The sequence below is a fragment of the Chenopodium album genome, chromosome 2, assembly GCF_948465745.1.
Source record: "Chenopodium album chromosome 2, dcCheAlbu1.1, whole genome shotgun sequence".
Lineage (NCBI taxonomy): Eukaryota > Viridiplantae > Streptophyta > Magnoliopsida > Caryophyllales > Amaranthaceae > Chenopodium > Chenopodium album.
Genome location: NC_137835.1, coordinates 3,204,957 through 3,223,497, shown reverse-complemented (window position 1 = coordinate 3,223,497; position 18,541 = coordinate 3,204,957). Strand labels below are relative to the sequence as shown.

Genomic DNA, 18,541 nt, shown 5'->3' with positions numbered 1-18,541 from the left:
TCTTGTATGTAGCTAGCCATACGCCCACACGGTGTGGTCACATTAGTTTATAAGAGTAATCTTCATTATATGTATGAGTAACCTCAATTTTTCATATGAGTAACCTCAATTTTTCATATGAGTAACCTCATGTTGTCCATAAAATTAGCCCTAATTCATTATACGAGTGAATTCAAGTAATTTAGAAATAAGTAACTCCATTTGTTCATTCGAGTAACCCCTATTATTTTGTTTTTTTGTTTTAAAAAATGAAAGAACAATTCCACTTATTTAATAGAGTAACCCATATTTCTCATTAAAAAAACCTACATATGCGTTAAGGTAACCCCATTTGCTCATCACCGTAACCCCCAATTACTTAATTAATTTGTTTTGTATGTGATTATGTGAAGTGACCACATCATGTGGCTAGCCACATATAAGACTTTGGTAGTTACTTCATGTGGCTAAAAAGGTTATTGACCTTTACAACATGTATTCATTAAAAAATACACTTTAAAATACAATCAAACTCGATACAAAACTACCTAAAACGTGGCCCCAAAATATGGTTTGCTAAAGATGAAATGATGTATACAATACTACGTATTATATATGAAGTCTAGAACTTTAATTTTTTTTTTAAAAAAAGAAACCTCAAAAGTTGAAATTATTTAGTTAATTTAACGTTAGTGAAATACGGAGTACAAGTTACTATTATAATGTTCATTTTGGTACAGTAAAAATTGTTAAGAGTATGAAATGTCTTTTAATAAAAATTAGTGAAAGTTCACTTTATGCATGACTTATCACTTATTGTTGAACATTTTATTATCAGGATTAGGAAACATATGGTTCGCATGTCAAATGAGAGTTTTTTATAAAAAGAAAATCAAGTAGAAACTTATTTAGTGCAAATTAAAATCTGCCAAGATTATGATATCTTTTGGGGGGACAGGGGTAGACTTACTCATTTACATATAGAGTTGGTCAATTTGGGTTTCATAAAAATCTAGCATATTAGGTAAATTTTGGTCAAAATTAATTAAATGTTTTCTTAATGGACCCAACTTATTTTTCATTTCAGTTTGAAAATAAGGTTAAATTTTTAAAAGGCATCAAAGTGACACTCCATCCATTTTTAAGTGTTACACTTTAAAAATTAAAAAAGAAATTAATTGACTATATTATACAGAGTAATAAAATATACTCCCTCCGTGCCTCTATGGCTATATTGCTAGTTCATAGCCTTGATACACAATCAATAAAAAAAATTGTCAAATTTAACTGGCTTCTTACTTTATTATGTGAGTCAATGAGAATTTTTTTTTAAAATAAAATTATTAGATAGTTGTTTTTTTTTGTTTTTTTTTTTTTGGGTATTTCGTAATACTACCCCCGTTACCTTTTTTTAGTTGCAACTTTGGGGTATTATCATAGGGTTACTTTTTTATATGTGGTCGGCCAAACCATGCGACCAATCATCATAGAGTTACTTTTTTAGTATTATATGGGTTACTTAGAGCCTGTTCACATTTACTGAATTGAGCTGAACTGAATTGAGCTGAAATAAATATTTTATGAGAGAGGGAAATTAGGAGCTGAACTGAACAGATTGGAGCTGAACTGAACTAAATTGAACTGATTAGAGCTGAACTGAACTGATTGGAGCTGAACTGAACTAAATTGAACTGATTAGAGCTGAACTGAACTAAATTGAATTGATTAGAGCTGAATTGAACTGAACTGAAATTAAGTAAATGTGAACAGACCTCTGAACTGAACTGATTAAAGTTGAATTGAACTAAACTAAATTGAACTGAACTGAAATGAATGTTTTATGAGAGAGGGAAATTAGGAGTTGAACTGAACTGAACTTAACTGATTGGAACTGAACTGAACTGAGCTGAAATGAATGTTTTATGAGAGAGAGAAATTAGGAGTTGAATTGAAATGATTGGAGCTGAACTCAACTGAGCTGAACTGAACTGGAATTAAGTAAATGTGAACAGACCCTTAGTCAGTGTTATAGGGGTTACTTCGTTAGTGTTAGGTTACCCGATCAGTATTACAGACTTACAGGGGTTACTCAATTAGTGTTACAGGAGTTTCTCAGTCAGTATTACAAGGATTACTCATCGGTAAGTGTTATAGGAATTACTTTGTTCTTTAACAAGTGGACACAAAGTGTAGCCAACCGCACACCAGACGAGTTTTATATAAAAACGAAAGGAGTATGAAAGGACTAAAAATATATTGTATATATCATTTGAAAAATAAAACAAAAGATTAATAGTATAGATGTAACATTAAAAGAGAATATTAAAAAATACTTCGTAATAAGGAAATAATTAAACAAAGCAATTTTTTATTTATTTTTTATTTTTTTTTTTTTTTTGAGGAAATTAAACTTCAATTTGTGTAATTTGATTTTCTTCTCCCTTACAATCAATGTTTAATTAGTAAGTTAAGACACCTTTTAGACTTTTAGCATTTTAGCTTACCAATAATATCGATCTAACATGGTCTTAGATATCATCGGATTATTCATGTCAAATCATAAAATAAAAAAGATATGGCCTTGGATAATGTTTAAAACATGGACTATGAATAATTGAATAGTGTAATGGAGTGAAAAGACTGTGACTATAAATTCCTTCAATTTCCGGCAACAAAATCTCTTAGTTTATGTCAAAATAAAAAAGAAATCTCTTAGATGTTGAAAAGCTTGCAATAGTAATTAGTAATTAAATTCTTGGATTTGAGTTAGGGTATGACAATTCAAGATTCTGTCAAATTTGGGATAATGTTTCTGCACTATTTTGTGATGGAAGATTAATTCAAATAGAATAATACGGGCTTAGTTAGACCGTACATATCCCTCAAGATTCATTAACATCATACATGACATTTGATTCAATGATATTTTTTCCATTTGAAATACTCCCTCCATTTTTTAAGTGTGTATGTGTCGGTTTGTCCAACAAATTAATAAATGTGAAGACTAAAGAGAGAGGCTCAATTATAAAAATTAAGAAAAAGGTGTATAAAAAAAAAGTAATGCACTTAAAAATACCGTGCGGTAAATTTAGAAAATTGGTGTACTAATAAACGGGGAGAGTAATGTGTAATGTGTTATAATTGAATTATGGTTTAAAGTTTATAAAAGTTTGATATATAGTTTCATCGGGTATGGTCAAGTTTGATTTGATCTAATTGTTTGTTTGACTGAACCTTAGTCATAGTAATGCGTTTACATGTAAGAAAAAAAAAAATTATTATTAGATTATATCTTGTTATATTTGTCTTAATGATCATTTTCAATTTTTCACATATCAAATTTTCATAATTTTTTAAATACAAAACTAAAGATATGGCAATAAACAAACACAAATATTATGGATGTTGTATTTGATTTATTTTTATTTGATCTAATTTTGAAAATAATAAGCTAAGTAATAAGAATAATAATCAATTAGGTTGAACTTGCATGAGTCCAACCTAATCAAAATAACTCTTATTGATAGATATTATATATTTAGTTAATATTTGTCAGATCTATTTGTATATATTTTTATAATCATCTTTTGAGTTTCCTAACGTGATTAGGGTTAGGCTTATAACATTATATAAAGTGAGCAATGGTACACACTCCAATTTGAGGAGTTTTTCGTCTTGAAATCTAACATGGTATCAGAGCTTTAGGTTTCGAATCCTAGGAATTCTTTATTTTTTATTTTCTTTCTCACGCTTTCGTTCAACCCCTAACACCACCCACTTCCCATGGCCAAAGACGACAGCACACCTCCTCCGCCGCCGCCCGCCAATGACTTTCACCCAACCCACTAGACTTGTATAATTATAAATTATGATTATATACATTTTAACCATTAGATATAAATGATATGAATGAGGAATAAATAATTAACTTACTTAAATAAGCTCCTTCTATATTTTATTACTTTTTTTCAAGGAGAAGGGTTCTACCGAGTCAGAACCTCGCATGGATTCTCGCGACCCAGCTTGGTGGGCTAGGCACTTTAGAAGTGGAGAGGGGGGGGGGGGAACTCGAGGAAGGGTAAGAGAATCCCCACCCCAAAGTGTCTCTAGTGGAATTTGATTTCACAACCTCCGTATTTTATTACTCGCTCCACTTATATTGTGATCCCTAATTGCTTATAGTGCATATAATCATGCGCATAGTATGATGAAATTTTGCAAGTAAGAGATTATTTTATAAATAATAATAATAATAATAATAATAATAATAATAATAATAATGGAAAAAGGGCAAATCAAGAAATTCTTTATACTCCGTAGTATTGATTCCACGTCTTTACCATTGCAAAACAATAATTACAAGACCTATTCGATGCCGACCTCACGGATCTTGGCTTTGCTAAAATTACATGGATCACTTGAGATCATATCATAAGCCGGATAACTCAACTTTAGCATAACATAATGAATTGAAGCTAGGGCAATATATAATCTCCAATTATTCCATCTCCTAAAAGAATTAAATAATATAGACATGAATACATGATCATATAACATATGTACACATTAGGGTTTGATATCCTAGCTATATATATCATAATATACACAGTTGCATAATATATTCACCTTGTACATTAATCTTCCTTTGCTGTTGTCAAAAAAAAAAAAAAAAAAAAAAAAAAATCTTCCTTCATCAAAATAACACGACGAATTCGTGTTAATCTCCGACAAACAATCTTTCGATCCTAGATGATCAAGTATATATATGTCTCAATGAATAACATATATATTCGACTCACTTACTATTTAAGTGTCTTAATAACACGACGGATTCATGTTAGGTTATGAGCTTATGACTCTAGTATGCAAAGGAAGGAGGTTTCCTCTAGGTGCATGACGAATTCGTTGGCCTAACCTTAACCAATAATGTAGAACCAGTACTAGACCAGTTATAGCATACATGGTATAAAGAGCATAGTGTTGGATTGAGCTAGGAAAAAGGAGGGACCCTAGAGATGTCAATGTTAGTGCCCCAAATTTAATCATCATGTCTTTATAAGGTTCATAAGTAGTAGTTGGTGATGATGATATCAATAGTGACTTTGGTGGCGGCGAAGAGGATGGCATTGGTGGTGATGATATCAAACAAGCAGCATAAGCCCAACAGTATAACAAAAGCCAAACAATAATATATAGAGAGTAGGGGGAAATTGTATGATCTCCTTGACTCTTTAACTGAAGCAACCCAAGTAAGAATGTGGCTATGATAGTAAAGATGGTGTTTAAGGAATTCGGGTTGATCGATTTCGACTCTATAACAGGTGGTTGTTGATGATGGACGTTGTTAGGACACATATACAAGTTAGCAAAGTTGCAAATTATCATAGGCTGAAAAGTTGGATGGTCTTGAGCACTTGTATGCTCCATTTGAGACTGAAGTCTGAAGAGATTGATGTAGGAAAATATGAGAGATTGTTAATGGTTGATGATGAAATTGGGACATTATATATTTATAATTAGCATAATAATAATGATAATTATATTTTCTCCTTTTATAGGAAGTAGTAGCTAATTCGGTGGTCTCCGGTGGGCCGGTAATCAATACTCAAGTATCTACGTCAGTAGAATTACGTCAGGAAAAAAGTCAATTATTCATAAAATGATTCTTTGTTGACATTAAGCCGCCTTCATCTAGACTCTAGAGAGAAGCATTGTTTTCCTCATAATCAGTATTGTATAGCGTATTTATGGAGTGGTACGTAGTCTACCTAAAAATATAACATGTCTAATCTTCTTTCCTCATATGAGAATCAAGGTTAGCCTAGTTGGTTGGAGGCTCTCCTTCCATCCCTGTGAAAGGGGTTCGATTCTGGTGGTCCAAATTATCTTACTAAAAATATTAAATAACCTAATTTCTCACAACTAAATAGAAACGGAGGAAGTAATAGATGTTAAATGGCTAATTTGCTTTAACAATGGTAAGTGGTTTAGTTTCAAAAGAAAAAGCTGTACCATAACCTCGAAATTCCATTAATAAATAGAACTTAGATGTATGTTAAATTGATTGACCTAGAATGGCTAGAAGCCAGTATTTGTACATTTTTTTTTTGTTCCTAGAGATGGCAATAATAGAAGTATGTGTTTTAACTTTTAGGTGTCACTAAAAATACACTTTCATCCATTGAATAAATTGCTCAATTGAGCAACAAAGGTTAATTACATAAACATCAGATCAAAACCTTAAACAATTTCTCTAAGTTTTGAATCTTTTGATTCTACCAAACACAAAAATTACATTAAACTATTCTTTCACCCTTTTCTTAATAGTACTCATATTACAGAAGTTAGCCACTTTCTACAAAGGAACACATAGAACCTTAGGCCGCAACTCTATGTCAGAAGCAACAGGCAAAATCTCAAGCTTGCAATCAAGGTTGATTAATTGATCAACATTATAATCATCTCCACAGTTGATATTATCTTGGATGAGAGCCAATAGAACCCGCTCGAGATCGCCGCCGTTGGCCCATCCATGGATCTTGGCTTTGATAAGCATTGGATTACTTGAGATCATATCATATGCTGGAAAGTTGAACCTTGGCATAACATGGTCTTCTTCTCTTAGCCTTAAGGAAGGGCAATAATCTCCAATTCCATCTCCTAAATAGATCACTTTCTTGTTTCCATGTTCACACAATAGCCTTTTTATCACTAAACCCTGCAATTAATTTATAACATATAATTAGACATCAACATATAATATTTATAACATATGATTAGACATTAAGATTTGGTAAATAATCGTTAGTTACAAAAGATAATTACCTTGCACATGTTTGGAGGGCAGGGGTTACTGCATCCATGAGGAGATTTAGTAAAATCGTGTATCGGCAATATCCTTAATCTTCCTTCTCCGTCAACATAACCCGGATTCGTGTTAATCTCCGAGAAACAATCCTTTAACCCAAGATGATCTAGTATGGTCTCGATGAAGAACATATTTGCATCACTCACAATTCTTAAATCACACCTACACGTTAATAAACATTCAAACTTTAGCCATAACATCAATAATTCTAAAAGCGTATCAATTATTTTATCAACGTGACTATAAATTCCAGACAAAGAGAACATAAACGAGAGAAATTTAAATTACCCTGCAGCATGGGCGGCTTTGATTGCGGGAACGACACGAGGATGAATTGGAACTCTTTTCAAGACTCGTGCAATGTCATCGATTGTTACGCCTTGTGTATGCATTTCTTTCATCAATGTATCCTGTTATATGATCAACAAAACATAAGTACAATATGTCAAATCTCATGAACAAAAGAATAAAAACAGAGGATAAACATAAATTTAATTCAATCGAACAAAAAACTAACCATCATAGTGTTCCAAGGCATGATTTTTACGAGTTGATCGAAGAGTTGTGTATAACCCAATTCATCAACAACCCAATTATCACTATCACAGTCGATAATCGTTTTATCGAAGTCGAAAACCACCATTAATCCCTCCATTGCTTACAAAAATTACTAAGAACAAACTCAGAAACTTTGAAGAATTGATAGATTGTTTTTTGTTTGTGGGTAATAAATCTAAAGGTCCCAAGTATTTATACTTTGAAAACTTTCCCTAAGGAATATACTGTAGAATATTTTGATATTCTGAGGGTTATTCTGAATCGTTGGATGAGGTGTGACAATCTAATCCAAGGGTGTAAAATAGACGGTTTAATTAAGGAAGGAATTACTTAGGTAGATTTTTTTTTTTTTTTTTTTTTTTTTTGTGAAGGAATAATTAGTTAGATAATTAAATTAAATGGGGAAATAAGATAAGTAAAATGCGCGGGAATATGAGGGAATATGCTTTTCGAGGCAGAAATCCTGATTTGAGTGGAAGTATACCCGATTTCCTAACAAGATATAAAGAGGATAATAGAATATTCTCAGTTTTGTTCTGTGGAATATTGAGATTCTTCTAAGCGTTTTTTGTAAGGGTTAACTTGGGGAATTTATTTGTTCTTTCGTTACCTCCAAGGAATCTTTACTTTACCATCAACTAAGTGACAATTCGAATGGACAATTCTGCTTAAAAAAAAAAAAAAAGATAATTCTAACATAGACAGTATACCGAGCATGGATTTTTTGACCCAAAGTTATACTTGTTGCCTTGTAGGTATGCATTGCATGATTTGGATCGGGCATCATACGTCCAAACCTTACATACTCTCGTTTTGTTTTCAAATTAGGTAGATTTTTAAATTATTACATGGATAATGTTATATGTAGCTCTAACTCTCTAATGGTTATATATAAGTAGAGCTGTCAATTTGGGTAAACGAGTCGGGTAAGAGTGGGTCGGGTCAACTCGGATTAATTCCATAACCTATGCGGGTCGGGTTTGGGTTGGGTCATGCTTGAGTCGGGTCACGTCGAGTCATACTTCTTATCGGGTTTGAGTCGGGTTACATTCGGGTCGGGTTTAATTCGGGTTTTCACGGGTTAGGGTAATTCTCGGGTTCAGTTCATGTCAATAATTTGCGGGTCAGAATCAGGTCTGATCATTCTCGGGTTAGAGTCGGGTTCGGTTCAAGTCAATAATTCGCGGGTTATAATCAAGTCGGGTCATTTTCAAATTAATTTATTCTCGGGTTCAAGTTGGGTTCGATTCAAGTCAATAATTTGCGGGTTATAATCAGGTTGAGTCATTTCCAAGTCGAGTCATTCTCGGATTCAAGTCGGGTATTTCCTTTGACTATATATATGGCAATTTACTAAGGAACTATAGTCTATAATTTAAGAAGATAATTATCTCCTTTGACCATACAACAAATATATACTATATTTAATTCTTAAATTTGAGGATGATGCTCCTTTCTTTTGATGGCCTGGACCGACTTGGTCTCCCTAGACAAAATGCTATGATCAACGTAACAATAATAAGGTGGTCTAAATTGCACTTAAGGTGATTTGAAATCGGATCAGGAAAAATTTGGGTTGAATTTAGGCTGGGTCAATAACAATTGGATTAATTTCGATTCGGGTCGGGTCCGGTAACAATTGGGTCAATAACAAGTCGTGTTAATTTCGAGTCAAGTTAGTAACAAATCAGGTTGAATTTTTGGGTTGGGTAAGTAATAGGTCTGGTAAAATTCGGGTCGGGTCAATAACAAGTCAAGTTTAATTTGGGTCAGGTCAATAACAAGTCTAGTAGATTTCGGGTCGGGTTTGTAACAGGTTGGGTTAAATTCGGGTCGGGTTAGGAACGGGTCGGATTGAATTCAGATCAGATTGGTAACAAGTCGGGTTAAATTCGGGTTTTGACAGGTTAAAACGGGTTTGGGTTAATTTCGGTTCAAGTCGGGTTCGGTGCAAGTTAATAAAATTGGCCGTTGTAAAACGGTAAATCGGTGCAAGTTGTAAACCGGTAAATTGGTCGTTTAAAGGCAAATTGGATGGTTCCACTCACCCAATTGGACTCCCAGAGGGTATTAGGGACCATATTAAACATTTCGGCAATTTTTTTTTTCCAAGCGAAAAAAAGTTTAAAAATTCCAAAATTGAATGCTAATATCCACGCTTTTTGAGAAATTTTGTAGGTTTCAAGATCAGTGTCGAAAAGACTTGATATTTTAGGGGATACATCTTGGGTACCAAACCCAGTGATGAGTACCTTTCGCGTCGAATCATAATCGTATGAAGTGAAAGTGTGGAAAGTCTAGTGTTGCGGAAAGTTTTAATTTCTTTTCTCTTATCTCTGTTTTTAAAAAATTATTTTAAGAAAATAGCCAATCCAGTTTGGTTGGTCCATGATATGGGTCCAATAGTAGTTTAGTTGGATGGGGCTTGACAAGAGCTTTCCAACGATATATTATAAACCCAATTCCGATGAATATTGAGGAAGTTATGGCCAAATTACTGAACTGGGCCCGGTTTGAGCCTTATATGCGGCCCAATGATCTAGGGGAGGGCCTAATATGGATTTATCATTCCTAATGCAATTAGGAATGGTTTTAGTCTTCTAGATTCTTCTAGAAGGTTCTTTTCATTCCTAATTCAATTAGCATTGATAAATTGACTTTTGTTGACTTTTCAGAGTTTTAATTAAGATCAAAAATCATTTTTGAGGAAAAATACGATTTTATCCTCCTGTACGGCAATTTCTATTTGATTTTAAGAAAACGCGTGAATTTCTGAGTCAACGCCAAACGCCAGCTGTAGCGCCTGACGCTACGCTTGGCGCCTAGCGCTAGCCTTAGCGTCTGGCGCCAAGGTCAACGTTTGGCGCCAACTCGGTTTTTTGCGTCAGAACTCTGTTTTTGATGTTTTATCTTTTTGGCTGATTTTCTTTATAAATAACGTCGTAAAAACTCCGTTTTCATTCACCAATTCTCATCTACAATTATCAATTCTTATTCTTTCTAATTTTCACCAATTCTCACCAACTCTTATCAAGAATTTCTTGATTCTCTCTCTTTTCTAAACTACCCTTTTACAAACACAATTCCTCATACATTAGCACTAGAAACACCTAGCCATATTCGAAGTTGCCTTCGCCCTAGACGTGAAAGGTTTAATTTCTGAGGGTTTGGTCCCAAATCTCTATTTCCATTATTTAGTTTAATTGTTTTGTTTATTATTTTCCTTGAAGTTACTAACGTGTGTATTTTGTTATTAGAAAGAGGTACGAGGCATCAAAGTAAGTACTTTAATGGTTTTTATTGATGTTATGATGTAGAGTTCATGCTTAGGTTGTTATTTTAATTCCTAGTATCATGTCTAGGGTAACTTTAATACTAAGTATGATTGTTATGATTTCTTCTATTTTCTTTCCTAATATTCATGTTAGGGTTAAAGTTTTGATCTTTAATGTTTAGTGACATGTTAGGATTTGTTATTAATCTTGTTAATATCATGCCTAGGATCTTGCTATTAATATTATGCTTTATCATGATTATTTTAATTATGATTATTATTATAATTATGATTATTTTAAATATTATTATTATGATTATAATTGTTAATTGTTATTATTATTATTGATTATTTATTATGTTGCTTGATATTTATTGTTATTGTTTGATCACACCTTTTATGTATGTTTAAAGGGAATTTGTACTTGTAATCACGCTTATATAAGATAATTGATAATCTTATTTAGGGTTAATTTGATTATAATTCAAGCGATCGCCAATAATAGTTTATTTGTGCATTAATATTCAACCAACATAGATAAACAGGTTTAGGGTAATCCTATTGATTGCATGTTAGTTAGAAAGCGCACATGAATACGATCTGAATAAAGTAGAGGCCTATTATTAGGGCAGGTTCAATCTCTTTTAGGTTGGATTTGTACCTTCATCCCCGAACCCTATTTGGTTCAAGACCTTATGGAGTTGACAATATCTTGGATCGTTAAGGGGTGTAACCTTCACCTCGTGAACGGTTTACAAGTTCCTAAAAAACTTGTTGGCAACTCTTTTGCTCTATCTTCTTTCCCTTTGGACGCCACCGTACTTTAGTGTATTATCACAGTGGGGTTCAAGCTAGGGGTTAACGCTTGAAATATTCCCTACAGTCATATAATGCTATTTGAAACCATATATGATCATTATATGTAGTCTTAAATGTTCGTGGTAAACTTGAATTAATGAAACTGGTGCAAGTTGTAAACCGGTAAATTGTCTGTTTAAAGGCCAATTGGATTGTCCCACCCACCCAATTGGACTCTTGGAGGGTATTAGGGACCATGGAAAACATTTTGGCAATTTTTATTTACGAGCGAAAAAAGTAAAAAAAATTCAAAAATTGAAGACTAATAGCCACGCATTTTGCGAAATTTTGAAGGTTTCAAGGCTCGATGTCGAAAAGTCTTGAAATTCTAGGGAATACATCTCAGGGTCATATAATGCCGTTTGGAACCATATATGATCATTATATGTTGTCATAAATGTTCGTGGTAGGTTGACTTAATGAAATCGGTGCAAGTTGTAAATCGGTAAATTTGTCGTTTAAAGGGAAATTGGATGGTTCCATCCACCCATTGGGAATCCCGGAGGGTATTAGGGACTATGGTAATTACACTACAAGAAAAATCTCTTTTCGTAGCGATTATTTCGTAACGATTGTACATTCGCTACAATATGCAAGTATGTTTGTGAAATAATTAAGGATGTCGTATCATTTTTATAATCGCCATGGTTTTCCCATATAAAATCGATACGGAAAACATAATAATACATATCAACACTATTTTTACACATTGATATAATTTTGAGAATTCGTAACATTTACAATCGCCACTAAATCCTAAAAATCGATACGAAAAGCCTTTTTAACACTAGATATATAAATATTGTTTGACAAAGAATACATAAAATATGTCATAGCTTATTGGTGAAACATTTAATATAAGAGTTTGAGGTTGCATGTTCGAATCTTGTAAAGATCATACGCATGTTTTTTTTTTTTTTTGAAGAAAATGAGTTAAACATTTATAGCGATTGTAATCGCTACAATAATCACCACGATTGGATGTAGTTTTTCATATCGATTATTGAGGCCAACCCCAGCGATATTGAAAACCACTACTAAAGGCTAAGGCAACGGGGGATATTGTATCGAATGACCATTCATTGGGAAAGCTTTTTGTTGCAATTACAATCGATACTAAAGGTTAAAATAATCGCTACGAAAAGGTTATTTTCTTGTAGATAAACATTTTGGCAATTTTTATTTTTTGGCGAAAAAAGTAAAAAAATTCCAAAATTGAAGACTAATACTCACGCTTTTTGAGAAATTTTGAAGATTTCGGAGCCCGTTGTCGAAAAGTCTTGAGATATTAGGGGTTACATCTCAGGGTCATATAATGCTGTTTGGAACCATAAATGATCATTATATGTTGTCATAAATGTTCTTAGTAGGCTTGAGTTAATGAAATCGGTGCAAGTTGTAAACCGGTAGATTGGCCGTTTAAAAGCAAATTGGATGGTTTCACCCACCCAATTGGACTCCTTGAGGGTATTAGGGACCATAGTAATTATTTCTGTAATTCTTATTTTCGGGCGGAAAAAGTCAAAAAATTCCAAAATTGAAGGCTAATATCCACGATGTTTGAGAAATTTTGGAGGTTTTGTGACTTGATGTCGAAAAGGCTTGAGATTTTAGGGGATACATCTCGGGGTCATATAATGTCGTTTGGAACCATATATGATCATTATAGGTTGTCATAAATGTTCGTAGTAGGCTTGAGTTAATTAAATCGGTGCAAGTTGCAAACCGGTAAATTGGCCGTTTAAAGGCAAGTAGGATGGTTCCACCCACCCAATTGGACTCCCAGAGGATATTAGGGACCATGGTAAACATTTCGGAAATTTTATTTACGGGTAAAAAAAAGTCAAAAAATTCAAAAATTGTAGGCTATATCCACGTTTTTTGAGAATTTTTTGAGTTTTGGAGCCCGGTTTCGAAAAATCTTGAAATTCTAGGGAATAAATCTCGGGGTCATATAATGTCATTTGGAAACATATATGATCATTATTTGTTGTCATAAATGTTCGTGGTAGGCTTGAATTGATGAAATCGGTGTAAGTTGTAAACCGATAAATTGGTCGTTTAAAGGCAAATTGGATGGTTCCACCCACCCAATTGGGCTTCCGGAGGGTATTAGGAACCATGGTAAACATTTCGGCAATTTTTATATATGGGTGAAAAAAATTCAAAAAAGTCCAAAATTGAAGGCTAATATCTATCCTTTTTGAGAAATTTCGATTGCTTCGGGGCCCGACGGTGTCGAAAAGAATTGAGATTTTAGGGGATACATCTCGAGTCATATAATACCGTTTAAAACCATATATGATCATTATATGTTGTCTTAAATGTTCTAGGTAGACTTTAATTAATGAAATTGGTGCAAGTTGTCACTACTAGAAATAGGCTAAATTGCGACGGAATGCTTACGACGGATATGATTTTCCGTCGTAAAGGTGGATATTTTCGACGGAAAATATTTCGTCGCAATTTAGCGACGGAAAATTTCGATTACGACGCTTTTTCCCTCGTACAATTTACGACGGAATTTATTTCCGTCGTAATTTAAAACTTGCGACGGAATATTCCGTCGTAAAGTGTTTTGCGACGGAATATTCCGTCGTAAGTTTTAAATTACGACGGAAATAAATTCCGTCGTAAATTCTACTGTCATTTTTTCAAAATTGAAATTGCGACCTTGCCCTAAAAAAAAGGGGGAAATAATTGAAAATTAGAGAGAGAAGTGAAGCAGCGCGAGGAGAGAGAGAAAGAGAAGGAGAGAGGAGAAAGTCGCGGCGGCGGTGGTGATTTGTTTACGCCGGCGACGCCTGCACATCAGCCGCCGAGAAAGAGAACGGGAAATAGAGAGGAGAAAAAGAACGGGAAAGAAAGAGAGAGGAGAAAGAGAACGGGAAAGAGAAAGATAAGGAGGAAGGGAGGAAGGTTTCCGGCGAGTTTTCGAGCCCTGGTGGTTTCCGGTGAGCCGCCGCGTCTAGGTAAGTGTGTGCAATTGTCAATTAATTTTTTTTTTCTTTTGCAAAAAACTACCGGAATAACATGGTAAAATTTGTTGAACCCACAACGCAGCCGCACCTCTGTCCCCTAGTCGTGACTGAACCCACCGGCCCTTGGTTGTTTCCGGCGACGCCCCACCTCCGCCTGACAGTAAGTTGCCTTTGCTTTCCCCCTTTTTTTTTCAATTTAATTTTGTTTACTTATAAACCCTTAATTAATTTTTTTTTTTTTTAAATTTTGTTGTAGGATTTGTACAATTTTGTTGGTTTAATTGTTAAAAAGAAGTGCAGATCTAGGTTAGTTACATTACAAACCCTAATATAATGTATATGTGTATCTTACTTTGGTTGTTAGATATTCAATAACTTTTAGTTTGGTTAATTTAGTGACATTGGTGATCTCTTATAAGTAATTAGTTGCTCCCTTCTCTTTAAAAAAACAATATAATGTTAGTTTGGTTTAGTTTAGTTTAACATAATGTAGTTTAGTTAAGTTTATGTTAATATAATGTGTTTTAGTTTAATTTATTTTAATATAAAGTACCTTATTGTAGTTTAGTTTTTTTTAGAAATATGTTAGTTTAATTTAATATATAAAACGGTAGTTTGGTTTGGTTTAGTTTAATATAATATATTAGTTTACTTTGGTTTGGTTTGATTTGGTTTATATTAATAGTATGGTGTTATGATATGTTTCTCTTGTTTAGTTTAATCTTGATATATTTGTTTAATATTATGTATGTTAGTTAAGTATATATATTTTTAAATAAATCTTATAATTAATTAATTGCTCCCTTGATCTTTAAAATAAACAATGTTAGTTTGGTTTAGTTTAGTTTAACATAATGTAGTTTAGTTAATATTATGTTAATATAATGTGTTGTAGTTTAATTTATTTTAATATAAAGTATCTTAATTTAGTTTTTTTTTTTTTTTAGAAATATGTTAGTTTAATTTAATATGAAATATGTTAGTTTAATTTAATATATAAAACGGTAGTTTGGTTTGGTTTAGTTTAATATGATATATTAGTTTACTTTGGTTTGGTTTGATTTGTTTCTCTTGTTTAGTTTAATCTTGATATATTTGTTTAATAATATGTATGTTAGTTAAGTATATATATTTTTTTAAAAAATCATTTGCATAATCATATGCCTAGATACCCGTTCAAGGCATACACATTAGGAGTATGTCTTGAATAGTCCCCGGTTGGGACTGTCCTTGTACGTTTATTCTCACTTAGGTGGTGAATGTATTCCTTTGTTTTAATTCTAAGGAAGATCCTTGCTTGTCATTTCTCTACAATGTTCTCTAGGTACATATATAGGTGTTTTTAATCGCCTATATTGTGTACTCGGGGAACTGTAGGGAGATGCTGCCGGATTTTCCATAGAATTGAAATTCTGGCATACATTCACTAGTGAGATTGAACGTACAAGGATGGGTTAGGTTGGAGTGATAAGGACCCTTGGAAATCATTTCTCTTCTCATTTGCATTTCCATAACAGTTTGATCTACAATGAATATATATTGTGCTTTATGACTAATGTGATTAATGGCATATGTGTTAGTTGTGTAGAACTTGTAATCATGAAACGAAAAGAACGTAGCTGGATGTACGAAAGGAAGGTTGGGAATTCTATTAATCCTGAGTTCTTGAAGGGGGTAGATGAATTCCTTAAATATGTGGAAGATCATCCCGAGAGTAGCAACCCGAATGAAGTTAGGTGTCCATGTTTTAAATGCAAAAACAAACGTCTCTGGGATCCAGATACGGTCAAACTTCATTTGTATCGCAGCGGTTTTTTACCTAATTACTACGAGTGGATGTGTCATGGGGAAGGGTTTCCAGGAACTCGTAGAAGGGAGTCAAATGAATATCGTGAAATGGTTTTGGATGCCTTTGGTCAGTCTCAAGATCAAGGCCATTCCGAAGAGCCGCCTGTTTCATTAGAGGAGGAGCCTAATGCACAAGCCAAGCCATTTTTTGATTTGTTAAGGGCTTCTGAACAACCGTTGTACGAAGGGAGTTCATTGTCTGTGTTAGAGATGGCTTCTAGAATCACTAGCCTAAAGTGTGAGTATAATTTGCCGCACAGATGTGTTGATGGATTTGCTTCTTTGGTTAATGAAGCGATTCCTAACAACAACCACATGGCCGAGACATTCTATGAGGTCAAGAAAATTGTTAAGGGGTTAGAGCTGCCCCATGAAAAGATTCATGCATGCCCGAAAGGATGTATGTTGTTTTGGAAAGATGATGCTCAATTATCTACATGTAGGGTGTGTGGCAGCGACCGATACAAGAAGACTTCTAAAGGTAGCTTAGTGCCTTTGAATGTTCTATTTTATTTCCCTATCACACCTAGGTTGCAAAGGCTTTTTGCAACTAAAAACATTTTTGAGGAAATGACATGGCATGCTAAAAATCCTCGAGTTCAAGGCACAATGGCACACCCTAGCGATAGTGAAGCGTGGAAACACCTAGATAGTTGCTTTCCTGAGTTTGCCTCTGAACCTCGTAATGTTCGACTTAGCCTATGTACGGATGGATTTGCTCCACATGGTCAGTTTGGGGGACAGTATTCATGTTGGCCTGTCATTTTGACCCCTTATAACTTGCCTCCGTCAATGTGTATGAAAAGACAGTTCATGTTTCTTTCGTTACTCGTTCCTGGTCCTAAAAACCCTAAGGGCAACTTGGATGTTTACATGCAGCCGCTCATACACGAGTTGAAATAGTTGTGGGAAGTTGGGGCAAATACTTACGATATTTCGAGAAAACAAAATTTCAATCTTCGAGCAGCCATCCTATGGACCGTTAGTGACTTCCCGGCTTATGGTATGTTATCTGGTTGGACCACAGCCGGTAAGAAGGCTTGTCCATATTGCATGGAGAAAAGCAAAGCATTTTGGCTCGAAAATGGTGGTAAGGTTTCTTGGTTTGACTGCCATCGTCAATTCCTTCCGACAAATCATCCTTTTCGAAATAGTAAAAATGCATTTTGTAAAAACAAAGTCGAAAAAGGTTCACCACCTCACATCATGTCAGGAGAGGAACTTTGGGAATGTGTGAAAAATCTCCCGAAAGCAACAGATGGCCCCGAGGCACTGAAACGTCTCAAGAATGCAAAAAAAGGGTGGTTCAAGCAAAGCACTCTATGGGACCTTCCATATTGGAAACATCTGCTTGTTCGTCACAACTTAGATGTCATGCACGTTGAAAAAAACTTTTTTGATCAGTTGATTCACACTATAATGGACGTGAAAAAGCAATCTTGTGACACCCCATCAGCTCGGAATGACATTGCTAAATACTGTAAACGGCCCCAGCTACATCTTCAAGAGGATGATTGACAAGGTAAAGTCGTATCCCCTAATCAAAAATAATTACCTAATTCACTAACTAAAGTAGATAGGGAAGTAGGGTCGATCTCCACAGGGAAACAAGTCTTTTTACTCCTAATTAAATATTATAATCTAAATTATTTAAGTAACCAATATTAAAAGTTGAATATGAAACTAAACTAAAAAGAGTAGGAAAAGGGAGAAAATAATATATAAAAGGATCTAGGGTATAGGTTCACCAATAAATAATATTCTGGGGCAAAATAGGGTAATCAATCATTGACATTGCACAAATAACATGATTAACAGGCTCTCGCAATTTATTAACCAACATAGACCTAACAGGCTCTCGCAATTTACTAGATCTAAGTTCTTATTGAAAATAGCCTTTAATATCAAATTAACATCTGCTCGATTCATCAATTTAATATTGCTATACTTTTACAAGCCGCAATTGTAAAACATTAAAACAATCCAATAAGAAATTATCATGCAAAACCAACAATCAATAATAGTCAATCATCAATGCATCAATTAATCAGATTGTAAAGGGCTCTCGCTACTTATTACAATCACACAATTAAATTACCGGTATTAAATCTCATCTCTCGAATCTTGATTTAACCATTTATAAATTAACTTGCCTATTGAAACTAGACCTAAACA

At 33.8% G+C, this 18,541-nt stretch overlaps 1 protein-coding gene across 1 annotated transcript; it reads right to left on the bottom strand.

Annotated features, from left to right (window-relative positions):
• Positions 1–6,334: 6,334 nt before the first annotated feature.
• On the bottom strand, positions 6,335–7,554 carry LOC145606218 (inorganic pyrophosphatase 2-like). Its single transcript, XM_081662261.1, has 4 exons — positions 7,365–7,554; positions 7,136–7,257; positions 6,805–7,009; positions 6,335–6,697 (listed from the first exon to the last, which is right to left on the bottom strand). The coding sequence occupies exons 1-4, from the start codon at positions 7,500–7,502 to the stop codon at positions 6,335–6,337; spliced, it is 828 nt and encodes a 275-aa protein (XP_081518387.1). The 5' UTR covers positions 7,503–7,554.
• Between the last annotated feature and the right edge of the window lie 10,987 nt (positions 7,555–18,541).